The following is a 25,652-nucleotide window of genomic DNA, read 5'->3' on the forward strand; positions in this document are numbered from 1 at the left end:
GCACCATCTAGTTCTTCCGGTGTCAGGATGATGTAGTCACTGGTTCACGTGGCCCTTTCTTTCTCTTGGGCTCGTAATCACCTTGTGTCCTTGGTGTTCTTCATTCCCCTTTGGTCCAGGTGGGTTGAGACCAATTGATGCATCTTAGATGGCTACTTGCTAGTGTTTAAGACCCCAGACCCCACTCTTCAAAGTGGGATGCAGAATGTTTTCTTAATAGATTTTATTATGTCAGTTGACTTAGATATCCCCTGAAACCATGGTCCCCAGACCCCTACCCCTGCTACGCTGGCCTTCGAAACATTCAGTTTATTCAGGAAACTTCTTTGCTTTTGGTTTAGTCCAATTGTGCTGACCTCCCCTGTATTGTGTGCTGTCTTTCCCTTCACCTAAAGTAGTTCTTATCTACTAATTAGTGACTACCTCTCTCCCACCCTCCCTCCGTCCCCGCCTCGTAACCACAAAAGTATGTGTTCTTCTCAGTTTAAACTATTTCTCAAGTTCTTATAATAGTGGTCTTATACAATATTTGTCCTTTTGCAACTGACTGATTTCACTCCGCATAATGCCTTCCAGGTTCCTCCATGTTATGAAATGTTTCACAGATTCCTCAGTGTTCTTTATCGATGTGTAGTATTCCATTGTGTGAATATACCATAATTTATTTATCCATTCATCCATTGATGGGCACCTTGGTTGCTTCCATCTTTTTGCTATTGTAAACAGTGCTGCAATAAACATGGGTGTGCATATATCTGTTCGTGTAAAGGCTCTTCTTTCTCTGGGATATATTCCAAGGAGTGGGATTGCTGGATCGTATGGTAGTTCTATTTCTAACTTTTTAAGGAAGTGCCAAATTGATTTCCAAAGTGGTTGTACCATTTGACATTCCCACCAGCAGTGTAGAAGTGTTCCAATCTCTCCACAGCCTCTCCAACATTTATTATTTTGTGTTTTTTGAATTAATGCCAGCCTTGTTGGAGTGAGATGAAATCTCATTGTAGTTTTCATCTGCATTTCTCAATGGCTAATGATCGTGAACATTTCCTCATGTATCTGTTAGCTACCTGAATGTCTTCTTTAGTGAAGTGTCTAGTCATATCTTTTGCCCATTTTTTTTAATTGGGTTATTTGTCCTTTTTCAGTTGAGTTTTTGCAGTATCAGAGCACTATGCTCTTTTAAGACCTATCTATATGGGATCAAAGTGACAACAGCAACTCGAAAGAGTAGATAGGAAACTTAGGGGAAAGTGAGTTTTATGTTAATGGAGGAAAAACAACTCAGAAAAGGAAGGTGAGAATGATTACCCAACTGGAAGAATGTCATCAATGTCACTGAATTGTACATGTAGAAACGGTTGAATTGGTATATGTTTTGCTGTGTATATTCTCAACAACAACAACAAAATAAAAACCCTATGGATCACAGTTCTACACGGACACACCTGGGATTGCCATAGTCGGAATCGACTCCACAGCAACTGGTTGGGTTATCTTCCTCACCAGTGCCTGGAATCCTTCATTTCAGCTTTATTCATAAACTCATTGATTATCAGAGCTGGAAGCACAGTTGGAAGCATCTAACCCAGCCCACTCCAGTTTTACAGATGAAGAAATAGGAGAGGAGAACTCATCTGCTTAACATCACTCAGCAGAGTGGATGACAGAGCAGAACCTGAACCCAGATTTCCTGCCTCTTATTCCAGTGTTCTTGAGACGTCTACACTGCTTAGCACCTATCAGGACTGGACCCCTCCCTGCAGCCACGCTTCAGGGGTGTGGAGGCACAGTATTACCACTGCTACCCCAACTGGGGTGAGGGAGAAACTGCAGCAGCAGAGGGAGTGAGTGGGAGAAGGCCCCACTCACTGGGGCGAGGGAGAAACTGCAGCAGGAGAGGGAGTGAGTGGGAGAAGGCCCCACTCACTGGGGCGAGGGAGAAACTGCAGCAGGAGAGGGAGTGAGTGGGAGAAGGCCTTGCTGCTGCCTCCATTCAGGGGAAGAGTGCCAGAGCGAGTGAGGTCTTAGAGATCATCTATAACCCACTCCTTTTGGAAAGGAAGACCTTGAAGTTCAGAGTGGGACTGAGCTTTGCCCAGGGTAACATACACAATCTGTGGCATTCAGTTAAATGACTTACATTAAATGGGTGTTCACACCAGCGTGGTGCCCGGGAGAAAGACCCACACAGCCTTTGAGGAGATACTGGCCTCTCTTCTGTGTTCATATGTTCCTTTCTGAAGTTCTAAGACACCACATTCTCCTTCCTCCCCTCCTCACTCTCCTGCTCAACCTCTCTTGCTTGCTGCCCCCACCCTTTATGTGCTAGAGTTCCTCAGGATGGGGAGGAGCAGAGAGAGAGCTACAGTGGGGAAGGGCCTGAACAAATGTGTGCAGGTGGGAATGAGTAGGCCTGCTTATGGGCTCAGGGAGGAGGGAGACCAGTCTATCTGATGGTTTTGAGGTCCTCTTGCAAAAAGCCTTGAATGCCAGATGAAGAATTTGAGCTTTATCCAAAGGCTGCTATGGGAGGTAGGAAGTCAGGAGAGTTGGGATAGAGGCCCAGTACTATCATTTATGAGCTGTGTGACGATGGGCAAGTCACTAAACTTCTCTAAGCTTCTATTTCCTCATCTGTAAAATTGGATAACAATAACATTTAATGAGCAGATTAAATAAAACAATGCAGAAATTGTAAACAGCAGTCCTGCAGATGTTCTAGGTTCACGTTGGACTCTGTTGCTAAGACCCTGAGCTGGACCTATTTCCTTAGATCTTATGAAACCCCACCCTGTGCTTGACTCCATGCCAGGTACAAGGACCCTGAGAGCAGGGTCAAAAGTGAGAGGGATTCCTTCTGTCTAACCTGTCAGATGTAGAGTGGAGCTCACAGTCCTGAGGAGATCATTGTGTGCACACACGGGAGTTGCAGTTCTTACTGGTGAGGGCTCAGATGTGCAGGATGGGGGCTGGGTATACTGGACTGCAGCCGTGGGAGATGGTGAGCTGACAGGCAGCTCTGCCCACCCCTCATGTTTTTCAGGGCTAAAAGCTAAAGATTCTGCTTTGGATCCCAGTGCCCAGCACTGGGCCAGGCCAGAACAGACTCCAGGGAGTGACTATCAGGCAGCCCCTCAGAGTGCACCCAGGACCCTCTCTACAGTGTCCACAGGGAGCCGGGGTACAGGAAAGAGTGCAGTCCTTGGAATCAGCTTATCCTGAGCCCAACTTCACCACAACTAACTGCAAAGTTGGACAAGTCTCCCCAGCAATCTCTCTGAATCTCCGTTTCCTCATCTGTAATCTGGGGATAATACCACCTACCTCTTGGGGTTGATCCATTAAATGAAATATTATATATAAAGCAGGGCTAGCATAGAGTTGTGCTCCGAAAAACGGCAGTGAACATGGTGGTGATTATGTTTTGTGTGAATCTCATCTTCCCATACAGACTGTGAGCCCTTGGAGCTTTTTTTCTTGTAGCCCACGACCAGCCCCAAATGGTGCTGGGCATCCCAGTGAGGCTTTTTCAGTATCCATTGACAAAATGACCGAATAATCTTCTAACCTGAGGGAGGAAAGAAAGCAAGGATTTGCCATTTGGTGTTTTCACGCAGATGAGGTCATAAATGATGAATCACTTGTAATTTGATGCCTAGTCTCGGTGTGATTTTCCAATTTGTGATATCATTTTAGTCTCACAACCCCCACCCCCTGCCAACATGGTGTCTTGTGGGAGGATACAGAGTAACTGAGATTGGTCTGCCCACTTCCCAGATGGGAAAATTGAGCTTGGGAACGGCTGAATGACTTATCTAGGTCACCCAGCAGTTAATGCTGTGACTGGGACTTCTCCCTTCCCGTCCAAGGGTTCCCAGTCAGTTTATTCAGATTGTTCAGATTGCAAGGAGCAGAGACTCACTGAAGGTTCTGTGGGGACAGTAAGGGAGCACAAAAAGGCTTCTCAGGTGGCACAGCCTGTTTGATCTCAGTATGTGAACTGCAGCTCTGCTGGCCCAGTGCCCTCCAGAGCAGCATCCTCAGCTCCTACCTTAACCACCCCTGGACCCCATGACTCAGCCTCCTGTGACCTTGACTTCTCTTTCCTGCCCCCATTGAAGCTCCCTAAGAGACAGAATCCGTTAGCTAGACCAGCATTTTACTTGCAAGGGGCGCAGTCCCTCTCAGGCCACCTTAGGAATCTTTCTCTGGGAAGACACATAGCCTGGAAGTGTAAAGGGCCCCGACACCAAAACAGCCCACCCACGTGCTCCATCCTCCTCCACTTCTTCAGCCCAGTGCTCTGAGTCCAGATCCCCGGAGGGAGCCTTCGGATCGGCTGAGCTAATCACTGCTGAGCTACGCACAACACCAGGTGACCCCTCGCAGGGGCCACCTGGGGGCTCAGGGAGCCAGTAGCCTAGTGCTAAGCCCACTTCTGGTCTATCAGTGGCCTCCTCTGGCCAAGACCTGCCCAGCACTGCTTCCCTGAAAGAGGATGGGGATGCTTTTTCCCCAGAAGAAAATGTTAGAGGAGGCAGGGCTGTGAAGTGTGAACATCCTTAGTAACTTCTGATTAAAGCCCGTTGCTGTCAAGTCGATCCCAACTCAGAGTGACCCTATAGGACAGGGTAGAACTGCCCCATAGGGTTTCCAAGGAGCAGCTGGTAGATTTGAACTGCTGACCTTTTGGTTAGCAGCCGTAGCTCTTAACCACTACACCACCAGGGCTCCAACTTCTGATTGGTACTTGACTTACCCTGGAGTGTCCCTAGGGGGCAGTATTCCCAAGCCAGGCTACCTCATAGACTGCTGGTCTATCTTAGGTCTAGCCTAAAGACAGTTGCCTTTGCCTTAGGTATGGCTAGGGCAGAAGGGCATATCACTCAAAAATTCAAGTTATGTGTCCAGAATGACCATTTTCATCAGAAAGGACTTTGGTGGCTAGCAGGCTGTCAGAGGCAGGCGATTCCTCTCCGTTGCAAATGGGTCTCCAGAGTCTGTGAGCAGAGCAGAACAGCCAGTTATTCCCTGGGTCCATGGTCAGAGCCCTGTCAGCTCACAAGGTATATGATAGATGGGTGAACTCAAGGCAAGCATTGCATCATGGTGTCCTGGAAAGTTCTGGGAAGCCTGTGGGGAAGTGTAGATGTGGTGACGTGCCTCTGTGGGTGTGGGGAAATGGTTGACGGGTATGGGTAGGCCCCAAATAAGCTCCCCTTGAATGAGCCCCTTCAGAGAAGAATTCATCATAATGTCAAAAGAGAAGAAGAAATGGTGCACAATTCCTCACACAGGCTGAGGCCTGGGGATCCTGGAGACCAAAGTGGACTCCAGGGCTGGCCTGAAACTTGACTTTGACCACATCCTCAGGCAATGACCAGAGAGCCTTTGTGAGGGGCCCAGCACAGCCAGGCCACCTCGAGGGAGGTCACGTGTTTTCACATCTGTAGACACTGAAGGGGACCTGTGTGAAGGGTCGTTAAAATTACACCCTTGTTTTACCTTCCGATTCCAGGAATGGACATTTGTGTCTGGCTTGATCAATTCATGGGGCGGGGTGGGGGCTGGGGAGAGCAGAGTAGAAGCAGTCTAATGGGGAGAAGCCAGGCTTCCCCATGAGCTATGAAGGCTGGGATCTACCTGTGTAATGTGTTCTGGGGGCACCACTGCAGTCCTGAGCCCAACCAAAAGCAAGGCCCTTTAGGGGAATCTGGTGTTCTTGGTTATAAGGCCTCTCAATGCCCTCATAGCTTTTATTCATGGGAGCATCCAGAACAGGAGGCTTCCAGGAGCAACTGATGAGTCTCATACATAGCTGTCCCCGCTGATGCAGAGGGAACCCAAGGCCTCCTGTGGCAACATGGGGAAGCTCCAATTCCAGCTTTGACAAGTTATTAACTGGCCTTGGTCTCCTCAGCTGTGAACTGAGAAACACAGTATGTATTCTGTTCTCTGAGTTTCTGTGAAAGCACCTTGAACACTGTGTACTGTGCACACCTCAGCAGGTATTGCCATTAGTCTGTAATGGAGCTTACCAGAAAGCAGGGGACATGCCTGTCCAGTTCACCTTTGTGAACCCTGTGTGTGGTACACAATAAGTGCTCAGTCTTTTCTAAATAAACTGACAGTGGAAAAGGAGCATTTTTAGACCCATTATTAATTATGATCATTCCATCAGCCAACAGAGAGGGAGGCCAAGGGACCTGTGGAAAGGGCCTCGGGCCAGCAGTCCTGAGTTCTAGCCCAGCCCTGCCACTGGCTTGCGGAGGGACCTGGGGCAAGCCACATCACCAATCTGGGCCTTAGTTTTTTCATTTTGTTCAGTCAAAGGGTTAGACAAGATGAGCTCTCAGGTTCTTCTTGGCTCTGAGTTCCTGAGGATTTGCTGGGGGATGACCAGGTACCCATCCCCAACAGGGTTTATGCTGATTATGGGACCATTCTCCTGACCCTGCCACCCCCCCTTCATGCTTTCTTTCTTTGTCTTCTTGGTGTTATTGTACTTCAGTCAGGCTTTTTTTTTTTTTTTTTTTTTGTACTTTTGGGCTATTTGCAAGACTTTAAATGCTGCTTTGGTTTTTTACATATTTGTCCTGTTTTCTCCTACCCCTCCTCTGTATTGGGAGCTCCCTTTGAGCAGAGCTGTCTTCCCCACCCACCTTATAGGCAACACTGTCTCCCCCCTCACAAGCCTACACATCCTTCTCTCCCCCCATCTCACTGAGACAAGCCTCATCTTCACATTGGGTCTCTCCCCTGGTCCAGCCCAGGGTTGTGGCCACCCCGCACAACGAGTGGGGGAGGGCAGAGTGACACACTTGCTGACAGACTGATGGCTGGCACTCCAAGGGGGAGTAGGCCAGCAGCCGCAAAGGTGCAGCCTGTGCCAGGTGGACCTTGCCAGCTGGAGCTATTTTTAGAAGCCATGTTTGCAAATTTTGTGTTAATAGTGTCTCTGTCCAGGCTTTGGCTCCCAGGGCTAAGGGAGGGAGAGAGTCTTGAGAAGTCCTCCCTCCCTCTGTGTTCTCCTCCTCCTTACAGGTGGCTGGGATCAGTGGGGGCCTCCCATCCAGGTTGTAGTCCTCCCCAGCTACCCATCGGCAGACACAGAGAAAATGGGGTGGGGTGAGGGCCTGGAGGGAGGCCTGGAGCCTGGAGCTGAGGCTGCAAGAAGCCCAGTCTGAGAAGGCAGGACCTCCAGCCTTACTCATGTCACTGCATGGGAACAAGTTGCCTAGTGTGGCACCCTCTAAGTCTGTGAGCTTGTCTCCCCCTACTCCAGGCTTCTGTATTTCTATGATGACCCCCACCCCCATGTCCAGTCCCACAGCCAGGTCTTGACTGAGCCCTCTTTGGGCCTAGGCTGAATTTTGATTTAGAGGCACCAGAGGAAATACTACCCAATGCCTCTTCCTGGCCCAGTTCATAAAGGAAGAGAACTGGGGCAGAGAGGTGAACAAAGCCCATATATGGGATGGGAAGGCGAAGGCCTTGATCTTGTTATTACCAGTGTGATGGGTAGCATTCTGCAGAAGAAGTGGTAGGTGCTGAGAGCTTGGAGCTGAGAACTGAGGGATGAGTAGAAGTCAGGTGAAAAGTGGGTGGAAGAGAGATCCATGTGGTGGGAATAAGTGCAAAGGCTGTGAGATGAGAGCATGAGCCTAAGGTTTTATGATTCTGTGACCATAGAGGCCAATGCATCCCTCCCACCACGGGCATCCCTCCCACAGCAGGGGCTCCCAAGGGGAAGGTTCCAACTTTTTCTGGCCCCCACCCACCCACACACCCACACAGACATTACCCCTGCAGGCACAGGTACTATCCCCATCCCTAGCATACCCCAGCATGGAAGGTGCCTCTTCTGCAGGGCAGTGTCATTCTGCCCAGCCAGGGATCCTGAAGAGTCCGCTGGGAGGGACCTCAGACAGCCACCATTAGGTTTGCTTCATCCCATCCCAGTGCCATCGAGTTGATTCCGACTTATAGCGACCCTATAGGACAGAGTAGAGCTGTGCTTAAATCCCTGAGCACTGGGGAGCTCAGTTTCCAATAGGCAGCTTGATAGGTGATGAGCAGGCTCTGACCAGAAAAGTTCTTCCTGCTAAAACCCTCTGTCCTGTGACCCTCCCAGGGGGCCCCAGCCCTGCTTCCCCTTTTCTGGAAAGTGGCTCCCTGTAGCTTTTGGAGTCACAGTCCCGGATTCCAGGCCTAGTTCTGCCCTTTAGAACTGTGTGACCTTGGGCAAGGTGCTCAGCCTCTCTGGGCTTCATCTGTAAAATTGGTATATTAATAGAGTTGGGAGGATTAAATAAGATGAAGTGGGAAAAGCCTCAGCCCAGGGCCTGGAACACAGTAAGTGCTCTATAAATATTAATTCTTAGTAGTACTATGTTATCATCATTACCGTGTAATAGATGGGGAAACTGAGGCTCCCAGTGGGGAACGGACTTGCCCAAGGTCGCCCCGGGGTCGGTGGAAAAGGGGCCAAGGGCCGCTGAGAGAGCTTGAAGCCAAGCGAGGCTGGGCCAAGCGGGGGCGGGCAGGCCGTGGCATCAGGGGCCTTCGCCCGGCTCCAGCCCCCCTCCCCGCCTGGGCACTGCTCGGCTGCTGCGTTTTACGAGCAAAAACAAACACGTCCCACAAGCGGCCCCTGTGCGGCGCGGCCCCGCGCCCGCCAGGGCCGCCGCCACCGGGTCAAAGCCGGCTTTGTGCCCGCCCCACCGCCCCCGCGGCCCAGGCGATTTTAATTAGCGTCTGGGTCTGCGCCGGGAGATGGGAATCAAAGCCCCTGTTCTTTCAGCGCCCCCGCCCCGAACCCCCGCCTCCTGCTCCCAGATCCCCAGGGCTCCACATACCCCTGCTGGCAGCCGCGGGAAGTGGAGCCATCCCGAAGCAGCTGACTCGAGTTCGAATCTCGCCCCTTACTGCTGCGGTAACTGGGGCAAGTTATTGGTATTCCGAGCCACAGTTTACCCATTAATGATAGCACTCATCTCATTCAGCCAGTCAGCTGAATGAAGATTTAAATTTTAAAAATAAGGGAAGGGAGAAAGGAACGAAGGAAGGAAACATATGCTAGCCCTGGGAGCAAGGGAGAGAAAATCTTCTTATGAGAGAGGAAGTGAAGTCTAGGTAAAGTTGAGGAGGCGTCACCAGGGGCACAGGAAAAGGCACCCTAGGCAGAGGAAACAAGTTGCATTCTCCAAAGCTGGACCAGAGAGGTCAGGGCAGTGAGGTGGACTTTGACCTGTGGGTGATTGGGAGCCATGAAAGCAATTTGAGCTGGAGTAACAGGTCATATTTGTTCTTTGGAAAGTTCACTCTGGCAGCTCTGTACAGGAGGGACTGAAGGGGCTGAGACTGAGGCAGTAGCTTGTGATGAGGTAAGAGTTGGGCTAAGGCAGGACCAAGGAGGGGGAGAAAGAAATGGCCTTGCGAGGTAAGGCTGGATCGTGGGCCAGTTCTCCTACTGAGCTTTGAATGGGCTCCAGCATAACATAACAATGATTGTGAGGATGGCACAGCACTGGGCAGTGTTTCATTCTGTTGTACATAGGATCGCTATGAATCGGAACTGACTCGATGGCACCTAACAACATGTCGCCAGCACCATGTCTGAAGTGGAGACATTTGACCCCACCACTAAGCCTCATTCCCCTCAGAGCCCCATGTCCTTCAGTGAACCTCAGTTTTCTCACCCATAAGATGGGCACAACCTCACTCACCCACCTTCCCTCCTAGGGCTGTGGGAGAATCAAAGGTACCCTTGACTGGGAAAGGCAGTTAGAGGCAGGAAAACCTTTACCAGACCCCTCTCCCACACACTTCCACAGGAACCCTTCTAAAGGCATTTATGTGCCTGGCTGCTGCTGCTCGACACCCTCCTGTGGGTCCCTATTACCTTCAGAATAAAGTCCCCACTCCTTTGCCTGGTGTTGCAAATAGGGACCTGTTCACATTTCCAGCATCCTTTCTCACAGTCCCCTATCCAGGTCCAAAACAACCTCCACCCCATCCCAAACACCTCTGCTCTCCTGCTTCCTTGCTTTTGCCCAAACTATCCCTTACTTGGAAATATGCTTTCTCCCCTCCGCCCCCCCCCCCTTTTTCAAATAGCCAAATTCTGTTATTTCTTTATGACCCTGTTGAAAGGCCCCTTTCCCCATTCCCTCCATGAGTGTCAGGGATTGAATTGTGTCCCCCAAAAATATCTGTCAGCTTGGCTGGGTCATGATTCCCAGTATTATATGATTATCTACCATTTTGTCATCAGATGTGATTCCCCTGTGTGTTGTAAATCCTATCACTATGATGTAATGAGATGAATTAGTGGCAGTTTTATTGATAAGATCTACAAGATTAGATAGTGTCTTAAACCTATCTCTTTTGAGATATAAAAGAGAGGAGTAGGAGACAGGGGGACCTCGTATCACCGAGAAAGCAGTGCCAGGAGCAGAGCATGTCCTTTGGACCTGAAATTCCTGCACTGAGATGCTCCCAAACCAAAGGAAGACATGCATCACTACAACCTTCCCCCAGAGCCGACAGAGAGAGAAAGCCTTCTCCTGAAGCCAGCGCCCTCAATTCGGACTTCTAGACTACTGGACTGTGAGAAAATAAGCCTCTCTTTGTTAAAGCCATCCACTTGTGGTATTTCTGTGTTAGCAGCACTAGATGACTTAGACAATGAGCATCTCAGCAGGGGTGCTCTTTATCTACTGTGAACCCCCATACCATTTTCTATTCCTCTGTTAAAGCACTAATCGCCTTTTAAACTGGTTAAGGTTTTGAGTTTTAGGGTTTGATAAAACTGGTTTGTTGTTCTGACTCCACCACTGTGTGACCATGGGCAAGTCTCTTAACCTCTCTGAGTCTCTGTTAATCCTCATGATTGTTGAGGGGATTCAGGGACATAAGAAAGGGAAAGTATTTGGGGACAGTAACTAGTCAATACAAGGTCACAATTAAGAATGTAGACTCTGAACTAGACTGCATAGATTTGAACCCACTCTTCATCCCCTATCATTGGCAGTATGGCTTTGAGTCAGACTGCCTAACCCCTCCTTGCCTCAATTTCCCCAACTATATAATTTGGATAATAATAATATGGCAGACAGGCCCTAGGGTGGCTCCCATGATATTCACACCCTGTATAATTCCCTCTCTTTGAGTGTGGGCATGACCTGTGACTTGCTTCTGGCCAGTGGAATATGTCAAAGGCAAATAGTTGATTCGGCGTTACTCAAAATGGAGGTTATCCTGGGTAGGACTTATTTAAACAGGTAAAAGCCCTTAAAAGAGGAATTGGGTCCTCCCTTAAGTCAGAGTCAGAAACTCTCTCACTTTTCCTACATTTGAAAAAGTAAGCTGTCATGTTGTGTGTGAGAGGGCGTCTTAGTTATCTAGTGCTGCTATAACAGAAATACCACAAGTGGATGGCTTTAACAAACAGAAGTTTATTGTCTCACAGTCTAGGAAGCTAGAAGTCTGAATTCAGAGTGTCAGCTCCAGGGGAAGGCTTTGTCTCTGTCGGTTGTGGAGAAAGATTCTTGTTATCAATCTTCCCCTGCTCTAGTAGCTTCTCAGTGCAGGGACCCTGCGTCAAAAGGATGCACACTCCTGGCGGTATCTACTTTCTTGGTGGTATAAGGTCCCCATGTCTCTCTGCTCTCTTCCCTCTTTTATATCGCAAAAGAGATTGGCTTTAGACAAAACCTAATCTTGGAGATTTAGTCCTGCATCTTTAACATAACTGCTGCTAAGCCCACCTGATTAACATCATAGAGGTATGATTTACAACACATCAGAAAATCAAATCAGATGACAAAATGGTGGACAATCACACAGCATTGGGAATCATGGCCCAGCCAAATTGATACACATTTTGGGAGGACACAATTCAGTCCATGACAGAGGGCCTATGAGAAAGTCATATGGCAAGGAATTGCCAGCAACCTCTAGATACTGAGAGTGGCCCCTGCCTGACAGCTGGCAAGAAAATGGAGACCTCAGGTCTACAACCACAAAGAGTTAAATTCTGCCAACAACCTGAGGGAGCTTGGAAGAGGATCTTTCCCCAGTCAGGACTCTGATTAAGATCACAGCCCCAGCTGATACCCAGATTGCAGCCTGGCAAGACCCTAACACAGAAAGCCTTGTTAAGCTGTGCCTGGACTTCTGACCCGGGCTTTGAACCAGTTTGAAATGATTCAGTCATGGCCATTGTAAACAGAGGCATCATACACATTGTATAGCAACCAGATCTTTTGCTCATCGGATTTTGTCTCCGGTAGGAAACAAATAGTGGTGTCCTGCTCAAAGATGGCGGCCAAACTTGCTACTTCGAATGTTTCAGGAACCTGATCTGGGAGATTGGATTATTGGCAGGACTGTGGATACACATTCAAAGCGGCATGGTTGGCTGCCATCTTTGAGCAGGGCACCACTGTTTGTTTCCTACTAAAAACCAAACCCAGTGCCGTCGAGTTGATTCCGACTCATAGAGACCCTATAGGACAGAGTAGAACTGCCCCATAGAGTTTCCAAGGAGGGCCAGGAGGATTTGAACTGCCAATGCTTTGGTCAGCAGCCATAGCACTTAGCCACTACACCACCAGGGTTTACGTTTGTTTCCTACTCGGGTCAAAATCGCATGGGCAACAGATTTAATTGCTATGCAACACATATGCTGCTCTTTTTAAAGACGGCCATGCCTGAACTCCTTTGAACTGGCTCGAAGCAGTGCTTCTGACCTACAGAAACTGAGATAACAAACGTGTATTGTTTTAACCAGCTAAGTTTGTGGTAATTTGTTACATAGCATAGACAGTCCAAGCTGCACTGAAGGCATTGTCGAACAACAGGGCTACAGGAATTGACGGAATATCAATGGAGATATTTTAACAAACGTATGCAGCACTGAGGAAACCCTGGTGGCGTAGTGGTTAAGTGCTAGGGCTGCTAACCAAGAGGTCAGTAGTTCAAATCCACCAGGCACTCCTTGGAAACTCTAGGGGGCAGTTCTACTCTATCCTGTAGGGTCGCTATGAGTTGGAATCGACTCGACAGCATTGGGTTTGGTTTTGGTTTTATGCAGCACTGAAAGTGCTCACTTGTCTATGCCAAGAAATTTGGGAAACAGCTACCTGGCTAACTGACTGGAAGAGATCCATATTTATGCCTATTCCCAAGAAAGGTGATCAACCAAATGCAGAAATTATTAAACAATGTCATTAATATCACACGCAAGTAAAATTTTGCTGAAGATCATTCAAAAACTGCTGTAGCAGTGTATCGACAGAGAGCTGCCAGAAATTCAAGCCAGATTCAGAAGAGGACGTGGAACCAGGGATATAGTTGCTGATATTAGATGGATCTTGGCTAAAAGCAGAGAATACTAGAAAGATGTTTACCTGTGTTTTATCAACTATGCAAAGGCATTTGACTGTGTGGATCATAACAAATTATGGATAGCATTGAGAAGAATGGGAATTCCAGAACACTTAAATGTGCTCATGAAGAACCTGTACATAGATCAAGAGGCAGCTGTTCGGACAGAACAAGGGGATACTGCGTGGTTTAAAGTCAGGTACATCAGGGTTGTATCCTTTCACCATACCTATTCAGTCTGTATGCTGAGCAAATAATCCAAGAAGCTGGACTATGGGAGGAAGAACGGGGCATCAGGATTGGAGGGAGACTCGTTAACAACCTGCATTATGCAGATAACACAACCTTGCTTGCTGAAAGTGAAGAGGACTTGAAGCACTTCAGTATGGATTACACCTCAATATAAAGAAACAAAAATCCTTACAACTGGCCCAATAAGCAACATCATGATAAACAGAGAAAAATTGAAGTCATCAAGAATTTCGTTTTATTTGGATCCACAATCGACGCTCATGGAAAGCAGTAGTCAAGAAATCAAAAGATGCATTGCATTGGGCAAACCTGCTGCAAAGGACCTCTTTGAAGTGTTGAAAAGCAAAGATGTCACCTTGAAGACTAAGGTGCGCCTGACCCAAGCCATGGTATTTTCAATTGCTTCATGTGCATACAAAAACTGGGTGATGAGTAAGGAAGATTGAAGAAGGATTGATGCCTTCGAGTTGTGGTATTGGCGAAGAATATAGAATATACCATGGACTGTCAAAGAACAACCAAGTCTGTCTTGGAAGAAGTACAACCACAATGCTCCTTGGAAGCAAAGATGGTGAGACTACGTCTCACATACTTTGGACATGCTATCCGGAGAGACCAGTTCCTGGAGAAGGACATCGTGCTTGGTAAGGTAAAAAAAACGTAGAGGACCAGAAAAAAGAGAAAGACCCTTAACAAGGTGGATTGACACAGTGGTTGCAACAGAGGGCTCAAGCATTACAAAAATTGTGAGGAGGGCGCAAGACCAGGCAGTGTTTCATTCTGTAGTACCTAGGGTCACTATGAGTCAGAACCAACTGGACAGCACCTAACAACAACAACAACATAGAACGGAAATACAAATAGTATCCACCTTATAAGGTTCTTTGCCTTCCTGGAGTTAACGCTGACTCATGGCTTATTTTTTTTAGAAGTAGATCACCAGACTGTTTTTCCAAGGGTGTAGGATTCTGGTGACAATTAAATGAGGTCACTGAGTAACGCTTTAGCTTGGTGCCTGGGGTAGTAATTGACTGCCCTCATTATTATGTTTAGGATATAATACTTTATAAAAATAAGGTTTTTTAGTTGACTTTTTTATTTTGGTAAGTAGGTAATGGAACACGTGCCATTTCAACAATCTTCACATGTACAGTTCAGTGACATTAATTATGTTCATCATGATGTTCAGCCATCACCATTAACCGTTCTCAAGTTTCTCTTTCGCCTTTAACAGAAGCTCAGTGTCCTCTAATCATTGTGTGTTCCTTTCCCCCTCCCTACAAAAACAAGTTTTTGGTCATCAGCGTATTAACTAGTGTGTGTTGTAAAAGCATAGGATTTGCAGGCAGAAAAGCTACATTTGAGCAAACTTGCTGAGAGACCTTGATTTTGCCATGCCTGTGTCTATCAGGATGCTTTAGGCTGGCAATACCGAATACCTGACTAGTGGTGGCTGTCTTAAGTCGGAATCCCTAGAAGCAGAAATTGAGACTAGGATTCATGTGAAAGTGATGTATTAGGAAGTGTTTCTAAGAAAAACCGGTAGGGGAGTGGAGAAGTGGGACTGGGAAGGGGAGAGGGTAAGGCAAGAGTGTGATGTCAAACCAAGTCCTAAGAGGGGAGCTTTGGCTCAATCCTGCAGATGAGCTCTGGGGACAGTGTGGATCACCCCTTAAAGCTGAGTTATCCAGATCAGTGCAAGGGAGCTGGAGGATTCATGCCTTCATACTGGTCGGTAATTGGCTAAAGGCCAGCCCTGGGGTGGGGTGGGGGTATAAATGCCCAAGGGGGTATAAATGATTACAGGTCAAGTGAGCAGTCCCCCCACAAAGAGAAGCAGGTGCTGGCTGTTGGAGTGAAAGCATACAGGGAGCCAGTGCGAAATAGTAAAGGAACCACAGGGATTATGGGAGGGTCATTGATAGCGTTGCTACCGTGGCATAAACTATAGGACATCTGTTGTGTTCTTAATAAAAAACATGGAGGTAGGTGGTCTCTGGAATGGTTCAGTGTGGTTATTGATGTCATTGAGGACTCAGCTCCCTCCAGCCTTCTTCAGCATGTTGGCTTTCATCATCTTCAGCCTCAAGATCACAAGATGGCTGCTTCAGCTCCCTGTCTCATGTAATCAATTGGTAGCATCTGAAGCAGGGTGCAAGGGGAGGGCAACAGCAAAAAAGCTTTCTCTTCACGGGACTCTCCTGTGGGAAGGAAGCTTTCCTCCATATCCCACCAGAACTGGGTTATCTACCCAACTCTAGACCAGTCACCAGCAGAGAAGAGTTGATTACCAAGGCTGGTTTAGATAAATCAAGGTGCATCCCAGGTGGTGAGCACCCAACCAAGTGAGGTTCTGCTAGTGAAGAGGAAGTAAAAGAATGGCTGCTGGATGGACACCCAACAATGTCTGCCACAGGGCATCAGCTTTCTCATCTGTGGAACAGGAGTATTGATACCTACCTCCCACATTTGTGGTGAGGATTAAATGAGACCACATGCATGTGAATGGTTTTTGTAATCTACAAAGCACAATAGCAATGCTGATTTTAACTAGTTATGCCTATGCTGTTTCTTCTCAATTGTACTGTGAGCTTATTGAAAGCAGGGGCCGTAGGTTCTGACTTACCCTTGCTTCTGTTGATTCTCCCCTGTAAATAATTCTCAGTCTCACCTGCTTCTCTCATCTCTGCTGCCACACCTAGTTCATCCTGCTGTCATTTCCCTCACTGATAGCTGCAATAGCTCAGTAACTTCTCACTCCACTTCCATTCTTGGCTTCCTCCAAGCCTTTCTCCCACTGAAGCCTGAGGGATATTTCTAAAATACAAATCTGACTGAGTCACATTCCTGCTTGAAATCCTTCCAGGCTCAAAAATAAGGGTGATATTCAAAATAACCACTGGTTTGGAATAGGCCCTGGCCAATCAGAATAGACACTGGCCATTGACAACTAGGCCAGTATATCCTTCCTGAATATCAGCTGTGCCCTCATGGCCCAGGGTAAGCTTGCCTCTGCCTACCACTCTAGGCTTATCTCTAGAGACTGTTCCCCCATCCCTGCTTCCTGTATCACCCCACCTCCAATGTCCAATGCTACTCTTTTGCCGGACTGAACTTGTAGTTCCCCAAATATAGCACATTCTTGCTTGTTGCCAGGCCTCTGAGCATGGTGCGTCCTATGACTGGAATATGATTTATCTACTTTGTGTCCATGGCTAATTCCTTAAGGTCTCTATTTGGGTATCTCCTCTTCCAGGAAGCTTTCTTTCTGCCTCCCCCATGCCTTCTTTTATTAGAGTACTTATTGCGTCTATTGTCATTGTTTATGTGTCTTTCTCCCTCACCAGACTGGAAACTTTTTGAGAACACGGTTGGACACAAACAGTTGCATCACCTATGTGTTAGTAGTAGGGTGTGATCGTGGTGGGGAAGGACAGGATCACCCTTAGACTCAGGCAAGAGGGACCCCTGCCCTGGGCCATGCCCTCTAGAAGGCCCCGCTTTGACCCTCTTTCAGCTGCATCCCTACCCACAGTATAGCATGTGGTCTCTGGTTCAAGAAGCTTACTGTCCCTTCGGAGAAAGTCTCATTAAGAGATCATTGCAGCACAGAAGGATGTGTTCAGTTATAGAAGAGCCTACAATGCTGCAGCCACAGAGAAGACCAGGGAAATCCTGGTCTTAAAGGATAAGCTGAAGTACTACAGGCAGAAACTGTGCTTGCTATCTACCACCCCCTTATTTTGGGGAACTGCTCTTCCCCTACTCCAAACATATGATTTTAGTACCACATCACCTGAACACCCAGGACAGGTGATAGATACATCACTCAAAATGGCCTAATCAGAGTCCTTACCCATCGAACTTCTGGGGAGTTGGAAGGGGTGATCCTTTTTACCCTATCGAGTTGAGAGCTATTAGAATGCTGAACTGTGCATGGAGTGTTGTCTGCCTCTCAAAGGAGTGGCTTGGAAAGAAAGGAGCTGATATGCAGCAGAGTTAAGAATGGTAAGAGAGCATCCTGATGGTGTCAGAGTCCCGGATTCAAGTCTTCCTGAAGCCCAGATCCATCCCAACTTGATCAGGATTCAGGTGGATTTAAGGTGGAACTGAGGAGAGAAATTCAACGTTATGTGCTCATTAAATGCTCTTGAACTGCGATTCAGAGATCTAGGTTCTAATTCCCATTTTGGAAGGTTTGAGGCAACTCCTATACACAGAAACCCACAACCACCCACCTCCCTTCCAACCTCAGCCAACTTCCTACAGCAGTTCCTACTCATCTCCACGAACTGACCCTGATTGTGGAGAAGGCAGGCAGGGGGTATCTTCCAGGGACCAGGGTGAGGGGAAGGAGAGTGGCTGAGCCAGCCCCAGAGAGAGATGCCATTGTGCCTGTTGGAGCCCCAGGCCTTCCCTCACCCCCAGGCCAGTCCCAAACCACAGGCCACGTCCTGTTTCTTGGAACTACTACCATTTCCCAGAGCCCAGGATTCATGGGGAGTGGAGGGAGGGGGCTTTACAACTGCTGGAGGAGAAGGAGGAAGCCTCCCCAGGAAACTGGCATCGTAATAGGATGACTAAACTTTAAGGCCAGGAAGCTACCTGGGGAGGTCAAGCCATTAGTGGGTCTGAGCCCAGGTCAGCTGTACCTGCCCCATTCCCAGGCCTAGCCAGACCCGTCCAGTGCTCTGAGACCCATAGGATGTAGAATCACAGACCTCAGTTGGAATCCAGCAACTCCATTTACTAGTGTGTGATCCCGGTTAGGTAATTTCCTCTTCCTGAGCCTTAGTTTTCTCGTTTCTATAATGCGAGTAATAATCCCCACCTCTGGGTTGTCCTGGGCATCAGATGAAACAATGGGTTTGAATGTACTTTGTTAACTAATGACCAGGCACCTAAGAAGGGATGTGACCACCTCATCTGGAGTCCAGGGCTGTGCCCAGCCTGGCCACCAAGCAGGACAGTAGATCCCATGGACACTCCCTGCTGAAGCCTCGGCAGCCCCATGAGGGGCAGAGCTGGGCAATCTTTGGAGACCGCCCCCTCCCTCTGTCTCATCACACTCATGGAGAGACCAGCCAGAGTTACACAGCAAGTTAGTGGCAGAGGAAGAGTAGATTTTGACTTGTCCCTAAACCTTGCTTTTCTCCATCTTCATTTCTGTTTCTTCTACTTTTCCTTCTCCTGTGGCTTCTTCTCATGAGCAGGACTTGCTTAAGTCTCTCCCATCCCATTTTGCCATCTCATGTCCACAGCTAGCCACTGCCCTGCCTCTGTTTTCTTGTTTTCTGTCAAATTTCTTAGAAGTCTTGTCTCTGTCTCCTCACCTCCTAGAGACTGGCTCAGTGCCAGCTTCTGCAACTCAGCTCTCCTGACACTGCTTGCTGCCATGGTTCCCAGAAGCCTCCTTGTCCCTGCGGAGGCCCATTTTCAGGCCGTATCTTATTGGACCTCTCAGCCACCAGTCTCCTTGCTTTTTCGCTTGCCTCCCTTGCTGTTGCTCCAGGGTTCTGTCCTGTTCTTTTCACTCTATAATCTCTTTCAACTCAGTGTCCTCCCCTCTCCCGGCTTTAGTTACCACCCACAGGCCGACAGCTCCCAAATCCCCATATCTAGCTCAGGCTTTTCTTCAGACCCATAATATATCCAAAGGGCTATGGATACTTCCTCTCAGGTATCTCCCAGGCACTTCTGACTCAATGTGTGCTCAGCTGAAACTTATCCTGTGTTCTGTACCAGTCAACTAAGTGAGACACCCAGGTACACACTAGAATCTCCCTCTTTCTCAACACTATGTCCAGTCAGTCATCAACTCTGTTCTCCACTATCCATTCCCATTGCTTCTCTCCTACCCAGGCCATTGTCATCTGTCATGAATTCCTACAATACAGTCTACCTGGCCTTAGTCTCTCTCTGCCAGGCCATTCTTCACCCAGCCAGTTTTGGAAAACACAAATCTGACCAAAGGATTTGAAACCCTTCCAAGGCTCCCTGCTGGCTCAGCATGAAGCCAAAGCTTTTCAGCTGGATATTCAGCTTTACCTCCTTTGCTCTTTGCCTCAAACTTTATTAACCAGCAACAGTGAGCTGTTTGTAATTCTCCCCATAATATGCTATTTTTTTTAATCTTTCATGCAGTTTTCTCTTCCTATACCATCACCCACCCTCCTCTCTCTCCATTTACCTTTTTCTAACTCCTACTCATCCCTTAGAGCCACCTTAGGTGTTCTCAGCCTCCCCTTGGTCCTGCTGTCCCAGCGCTTAGCACTCATCATTATTATGTGTTGCCTCTGTCTCCTCCTCAAAACTTTGGGCTCCCTTTCGTCAGGGAGGGCGATACGAGTTTCTCTCACTTTGTCAGAGGTCTACCATAAGGCCTACACCGGACTAGCTCAGAAGATGCTTTATGAATAAATATATGGAAGGAAACAGACAACAACTTAGAGCAGTGAAAACTATGGTAGATCCACTTAAAAATTTACAAAGCAAGTTTTGTGTTAATGACACTTAGAAAGTTCTGGACCAAAGTCAGGAGGCGTTGATGTGCTGAACATGCCTCCCATGGTGAAAACGGTTTGGAATAAACATTATAGACTTCAGGTAAGCCCATCAGAGAAGCCAGGGAGGCAGCTTGGCCTGCACCATTGGGAAAAGTATACAGGGAAATCCATTCCTGTCATGAGACCTTGGAGCTGCCTCTGATTACAGATTCTGGCCTCCAACCCCATTCTCCAGAAAGAGGAGAGGCCATTGTGCAGGAGGCAGAGGTGGAACAGGGTGTCTGGGAAGGCGTCACTGAGAAGATATCTGAGCTAGTTTGTAGGATGGCTGGGGTTCACCATGTGAATGACTGAGCTTTCGGATTCCCACACTTTAAAAGCCTCAGAACTATCCCCAGAGGTCTTAAAACCTAGCAAGTGGCCATCTAAGATGCATCAGTTGGTCTCAACCCACCCAGAGCAAAGGAGAATGAAGAACACCAAAGACACAAGGAAAATATGAGCCCAAGAGAAAAAAAGGCCCACATAAACCAGAGACTCCATTAGCCTGAAACCGGAAGAACTAGATGGTGCCCAGCTACCACCAGTGAGTGCCCTGACAGGGAACACAACAGAGAATCCCTGATGGAGCAGGAGAAGAGTGGGATGCAGACCTCAAATTCTAGTAAAAAGATCAGACTTAATGGTCTGACTGAGACTGGAGGGACCCCAGAGGTCATGGTCCCTGAACTCTTTATTAGCTCAAAACTAAAACCCTTCTCAAAGCCAACTCTTCAGACAAAAATTAGACTAGACTATAAGACATAAAGTGATACTGGTAAGGAGTATACTTCTTAGCTCAAGTAGGCACATGAGACTATGTGGGCAGCTCCTGTCTGATGGTGAGATGAGAAGGCAGAGGGGGACAGGAGCTGGTTGAATGGACATGGGAAATACAGGGTAGAGAGAAGGAGTGTGCTGTCACATTGTAGGGAGAGCAACTAGGGTCACATGTCAATGTCTGCATAAGTTTTTGTATAAGAAACTGACTTGAATTGTAAACTTTCACTTAAAGCACAATTAAAAACAAAAAAATACCTACTTAGAAAAAAAAAAAAAGAACTAACCCCAGAGTCCCAAGTTAACTCACTAAGTAAGCAAGGCTAAAACGATGAATCTTCTCTATGAGGGACAGGTGGAAGCTGTAAGGGGGAGGAAGTGGATGTCTTTCTACTCAGAGGACAAGGTAAGATTCCAACCGTGTTCCTCAAACCAGGCTCCTGGGAGTTGGCAAAGGGAGCTTGGGGAAGGGGTGACGCCTGTTCCTGGTCAGTGAGGGTGGCATTAGGTGGGCTGCTTAGAAGATTCGCTGGACCTCAGAAATCCCAGGGACAAGACCAAGGCTAGAGGGAAAATATCCAGGGCGCTCTAAGTGGCTGCAACTGGCAGAACTCCAACCAATAGGCCACTCTCCACCACTCTCTGGGGTTTCCAGTCAGGATTGGGGAGGGGGAACCATAAGATGAGGGATAATTTAGACAATCGGTACTGGGGAATATCAGCCTGGGAGTCAGTAGCCCGGGGTTCTAGTCCTGGCTTCACCACTCATCACCATGAGGCTTTGGGGAAGACATTTGCTGATCTTGAGCCTTTGTTTTCTCCTCTCTAAAATGTGGGTAATTCCTACACACCATTCATCTATGGTGAGAATTAAGTCAAACCATGGGTGTTAAAACATCTTTGAAATTGCAAGGAATTGTACACTTGGGAAGGATAAACTGTTTATGTTGTCTTTAACTGTCATTGTTAGGCTTTCCCAGACCATGGTGCTGGGGTTGGAAATCTGGCTGCCAAGTCTTGGAAAACCTCTGAGTCGAGGATATTTGGGCTTATAACATTGGTCACAGTGTGGAACAGGGGAAAGAGTGTTAGCCTGGAGTAAGAGACCTGGCTTCCAACTCCAAATCTGCTACTAACCAGCTCTGTGGCTTCAGGCAAATACTGTTCCTCCCAAAACTCAGTTTCTTCATTGTAAAGTGTGCCTGGCAATTGTAAGGATCCCTGGAATATTGGTTGGGAAAGTGCTCTGAGGCTCCATTCCCCCACTTTCCTGGCTAACTAGCCTGCCTTCCTACTTAGGCTCAGTACCAAAAGAACTATGGAAGGGGGCTGCCCATAAAAGGAGATGCCATGGTTGAGGGTCTAGGGACAAATGCTGTGAACTCAGGGGATGAAGGCATGGTGACAGACAAGGGCCTGGGCTGGGAGGCTGGGGAGTTAGCTCTGGCTGTAGCTATGACTCACCGTGAGGACTGGGGCCAGTCTCTGCCCCTTCTGGATCTGTTTCCACCCCTGCAAGATAGGGATAACCAGGCCTGCCTTGCGAAGTCACTGTGAGAACACACAGGCATCTGGATATGAACACAGCAGGCTGAATTAAGGAGTAATGCAACTTCTTATTTATTAATATATAATAACAAAAATGATGAAGCTCATATATGCAACTGTTTAGGTCTTTGTTATAAGGTCTTGGTTGCCTTGTCTGGACTGGCCGTGACCTTCAGCTCTGGGGTCTGGGCTAGAAAGACGTTCCAGTGACCTGCATAGAAGGCAGAAGAGTTGTGTGTGAGAATGTGTACAACAGATGCAGAGTGGGTGGGGGTGGGCAAGCTTAGAGCAAGGAGGAACTGAATGGGCCAGGGTTTGGAACCCACAGGGAGAAAGAAGATGAGTGTCTCCATCACACAGTTCTGGCACATGACCTGAACTTCAAACACCCTAATTCTGTGGGCTGGGCTGATTTCCTGACACCTGTCATTCCCTGTCCCACCTGCAGGGTCTGTCTTCCTAAGTGTAAGTAAAAAAAAAAAAAAAAAAAATTTTTTTTTTTATGAAAGTGACTAGCAGGGTCTCAGGTGTCCTACTCCACCAGCCTATGGGAAATGTGCCCATAGAGAGGGAATAGGCAGCACCAGGGTTTGGAGGGCTCAGGCTTCCCCTTCTGCAGCCCTGTCTTCCCGCCACCCCTAAGTCCAAATTCAGCCAGCTCTGCTTCACCTTCCCGCTCACCGAGTTGGGAAATCTCTGGCTCAGACACCCACTGGATTCCTATGCCGGGAACTGACGTCTGTGGCTGACAGCTCCCCCCCTACGGCCCCTCCTCCCAGCACCGGCAGCCTGGGAACTAACGAGAGGCTCCAGCCTCTATCCCTGCTCTTGTCCAGGCCCCATTCTTCAGCCCAGGTCCCACCTTCGTGGGTGCTGGTGAGTAGCCGGAAGTTCTGTGCCTCTTTCTGGAAGTCTTGCTTCCTGACTTTCTTGATCTGAATCAAGTGGAAGATTCCTGGGGGCAGAGACAAGGGCATGAGCAAGAATAGCAGAACTTTTTGGTCAGTGAAACAGGGTGACTTAGACACGAACCTGACCTGGTCTCTTTCCTCCCCACCCCCATTCTGATTAGATGCCAAATCCTGTTGATTCACCTTCTTAAATGTTTTGAATCTCTCTCTTCTCCCATCCCCATCATGTCTCACCTGGGTCATGACATTAGACTCCTAACTCCTTTACCACTCTAATCCATAATTTTTACCACAGTCATTCAAAAATGGGCATGCTCCCCTCTCACTATCCTTCCCTGACCTCCCATCACCTCCACAGTAAAGGCCATGCATGTTGGCCTCCTCTCTCTGTCACCCACGCGCCTGTCACAATCACCCTTCCGTCCCCACACAGTTCCTCTGTCCATGGTGCAGGAAGGAAGGAAGGGTGGGGATGGGGAGGGAGGGAGGGAGGGAGGAAAGGAGGAAAGGAAGGAAGGACCAACCCATATGACTTTGTCAAGCTTTTCTCTGGGCATAGAACTTACGATAAAAATCAGTCAGTGCATTTATTCAGATACCAAAACAACAAAAAACTAACAAGTGTCTGAGTTCTAGCCCCCTTTCAGTCCAATGGTCAGTTCACCCCAACGCCCCCAAGTGGCCTTGCCTGTGCTCCAGCCAAAATCAACTTGGCTCCAGCCAAAGTCCCCTGAGGGGGGCAACCTTGGCATATGCAACTCCCCCTGCTGGAACACTTTCAACTATTGCCCTGGTCCACCCGACAAAACTCGTACTCATCCCCCGAGACTTAGCTTAACACCTCCTCAGGCAGTTAGAACTTCCTCCTTGGGGTACCGACAATACTTGGCTTCTATCTATCATGGTACCTATTTCTAATGTTTATCATTGTGTCTATTCCTGCTCCCCCTACCAGACTGGGAACCCCTGGAGGGCGTTCCTCACTGGGCTGTCAGAGCCTGACCCACATTATTAGGTATGTAGAATAAATGAGGGAATCCCTGGGTGGATGGATAGATGGATGGGTAGATATGTGTGGCTAGGCCAGGCTCTGAAGAGGAAAGAGGTGTTAACTGGATCCCCTGATGTTTGTATCCCATGGGGAGCTGGCCACTAGGATGCCACTGGCATCACACATGGCACTGAGACTGGAGCACATGGGCTGTAAGATCGTTCCAGCTGTTACTACTAGGGTCTGTGGCCAGAAAGAACAGATGCAGTCAGCAAGGCCTCTGCTAGGCCAACACCACCCTCAAGAAAATCAAGAACTGGCCCTGCTTATGGGAATCAGAAGGGGATCCCACCAAGGGCAGCACAGACAGCACTGTTCCTGGGCCTAGTTCCAGGAATCAGCGAATGCCCACACTGCCCTTGGGACCCCCGCCACAGATACTAAGATTGAGGACATGGAGGAGACCTGCTTCAAAGGCAAGGGGAGTGCACACTTGAGAGTTAGCTTCATTCAGACACCCAGGGGCTGCATCACAAAGTCAGGCAAAGAGCATGAGCTGGGGACAGGTACTTCTGAGGCAGGCCTTCCACTCAGACTCTGCTGGAGCACAGAGTCAGCTTCAGGGGCTGCACATGCCCCAGGAGTTAGACAGACTGGAGAGGAGGTGACAAGGATGATGGCAGGTCCCCACTCTGCAGCTGTAAAGCATGATTGAAAGGACTGGGCTCTTTGGCCTGGAATCAGAAACTAGACCAAGGGTCATGTTTGTGTCTCTTGCCCTTTGAAGAGCTGTACCAAGTCTGAGGGGCAGTTTGGCTCTGTGGACCTCCAGGGCAAAGCTGGGACTGGTGGATGAGTCCCAGGTCAGGCTCAGCTCAGTGTGAAGAAATCCTTCTCTGGGCGGAGCCATTCGCAGTATTGGAAATGAATAACCTGTCTTGGGGTAGGAGTGAAGGTGTGTGCAATCAGAGGCTAGAGACCATCAAGGAAGCTGTAGGGAACTTCCTTCCTAGGCATGGATTGAAATGGAGGCTCCTGAGGCCCCCTCTACTCTAAAACTTAGGAATCTAAAAGGCCCCTAACCCTAAACCAAGTCTCTGCTCAGATTCTGGTTGCTGAGACCCGCCCTACTGTGGCATGGCCCAGCCTTAAACGGGTTTCAGCATCCATCTGCTCTCTTTGTTTCCAGCCCAACTCTCCCTTTCCTCTCCCAGCCCTCAAGCCTACTGTCTC

General features: G+C 48.3%; 2 protein-coding genes across 2 annotated transcripts in view; one reads left to right on the forward strand and one right to left on the reverse strand.

Moving 5' to 3' along the window:
- The window catches only part of POLD3 (DNA polymerase delta 3, accessory subunit), a 109,357-nt gene that overhangs the window by 77,201 nt on the left and 6,504 nt on the right, over nucleotides 1-25,652 (forward strand). The gene's annotated exons all lie outside the window — the stretch shown is intronic.
- The window catches only part of CHRDL2 (chordin like 2), a 37,584-nt gene continuing 34,569 nt past the window's right edge, over nucleotides 22,638-25,652 (reverse strand). The window contains exons 12-13 of the mRNA XM_064289513.1: nucleotides 23,380-23,472; nucleotides 22,638-22,728 (exon numbers count right to left, since the gene is read on the reverse strand). Coding sequence (XP_064145583.1) covers nucleotides 22,638-22,728; nucleotides 23,380-23,472 — 184 coding nt within the window. The remainder of the gene's footprint in view (nucleotides 22,729-23,379; nucleotides 23,473-25,652) is intronic.

The sequence above is a fragment of the Loxodonta africana genome, chromosome 7 (genome assembly GCF_030014295.1).
Source record: "Loxodonta africana isolate mLoxAfr1 chromosome 7, mLoxAfr1.hap2, whole genome shotgun sequence".
In the NCBI taxonomy this organism is placed as follows: Eukaryota; Metazoa; Chordata; class Mammalia; order Proboscidea; family Elephantidae; genus Loxodonta; species Loxodonta africana.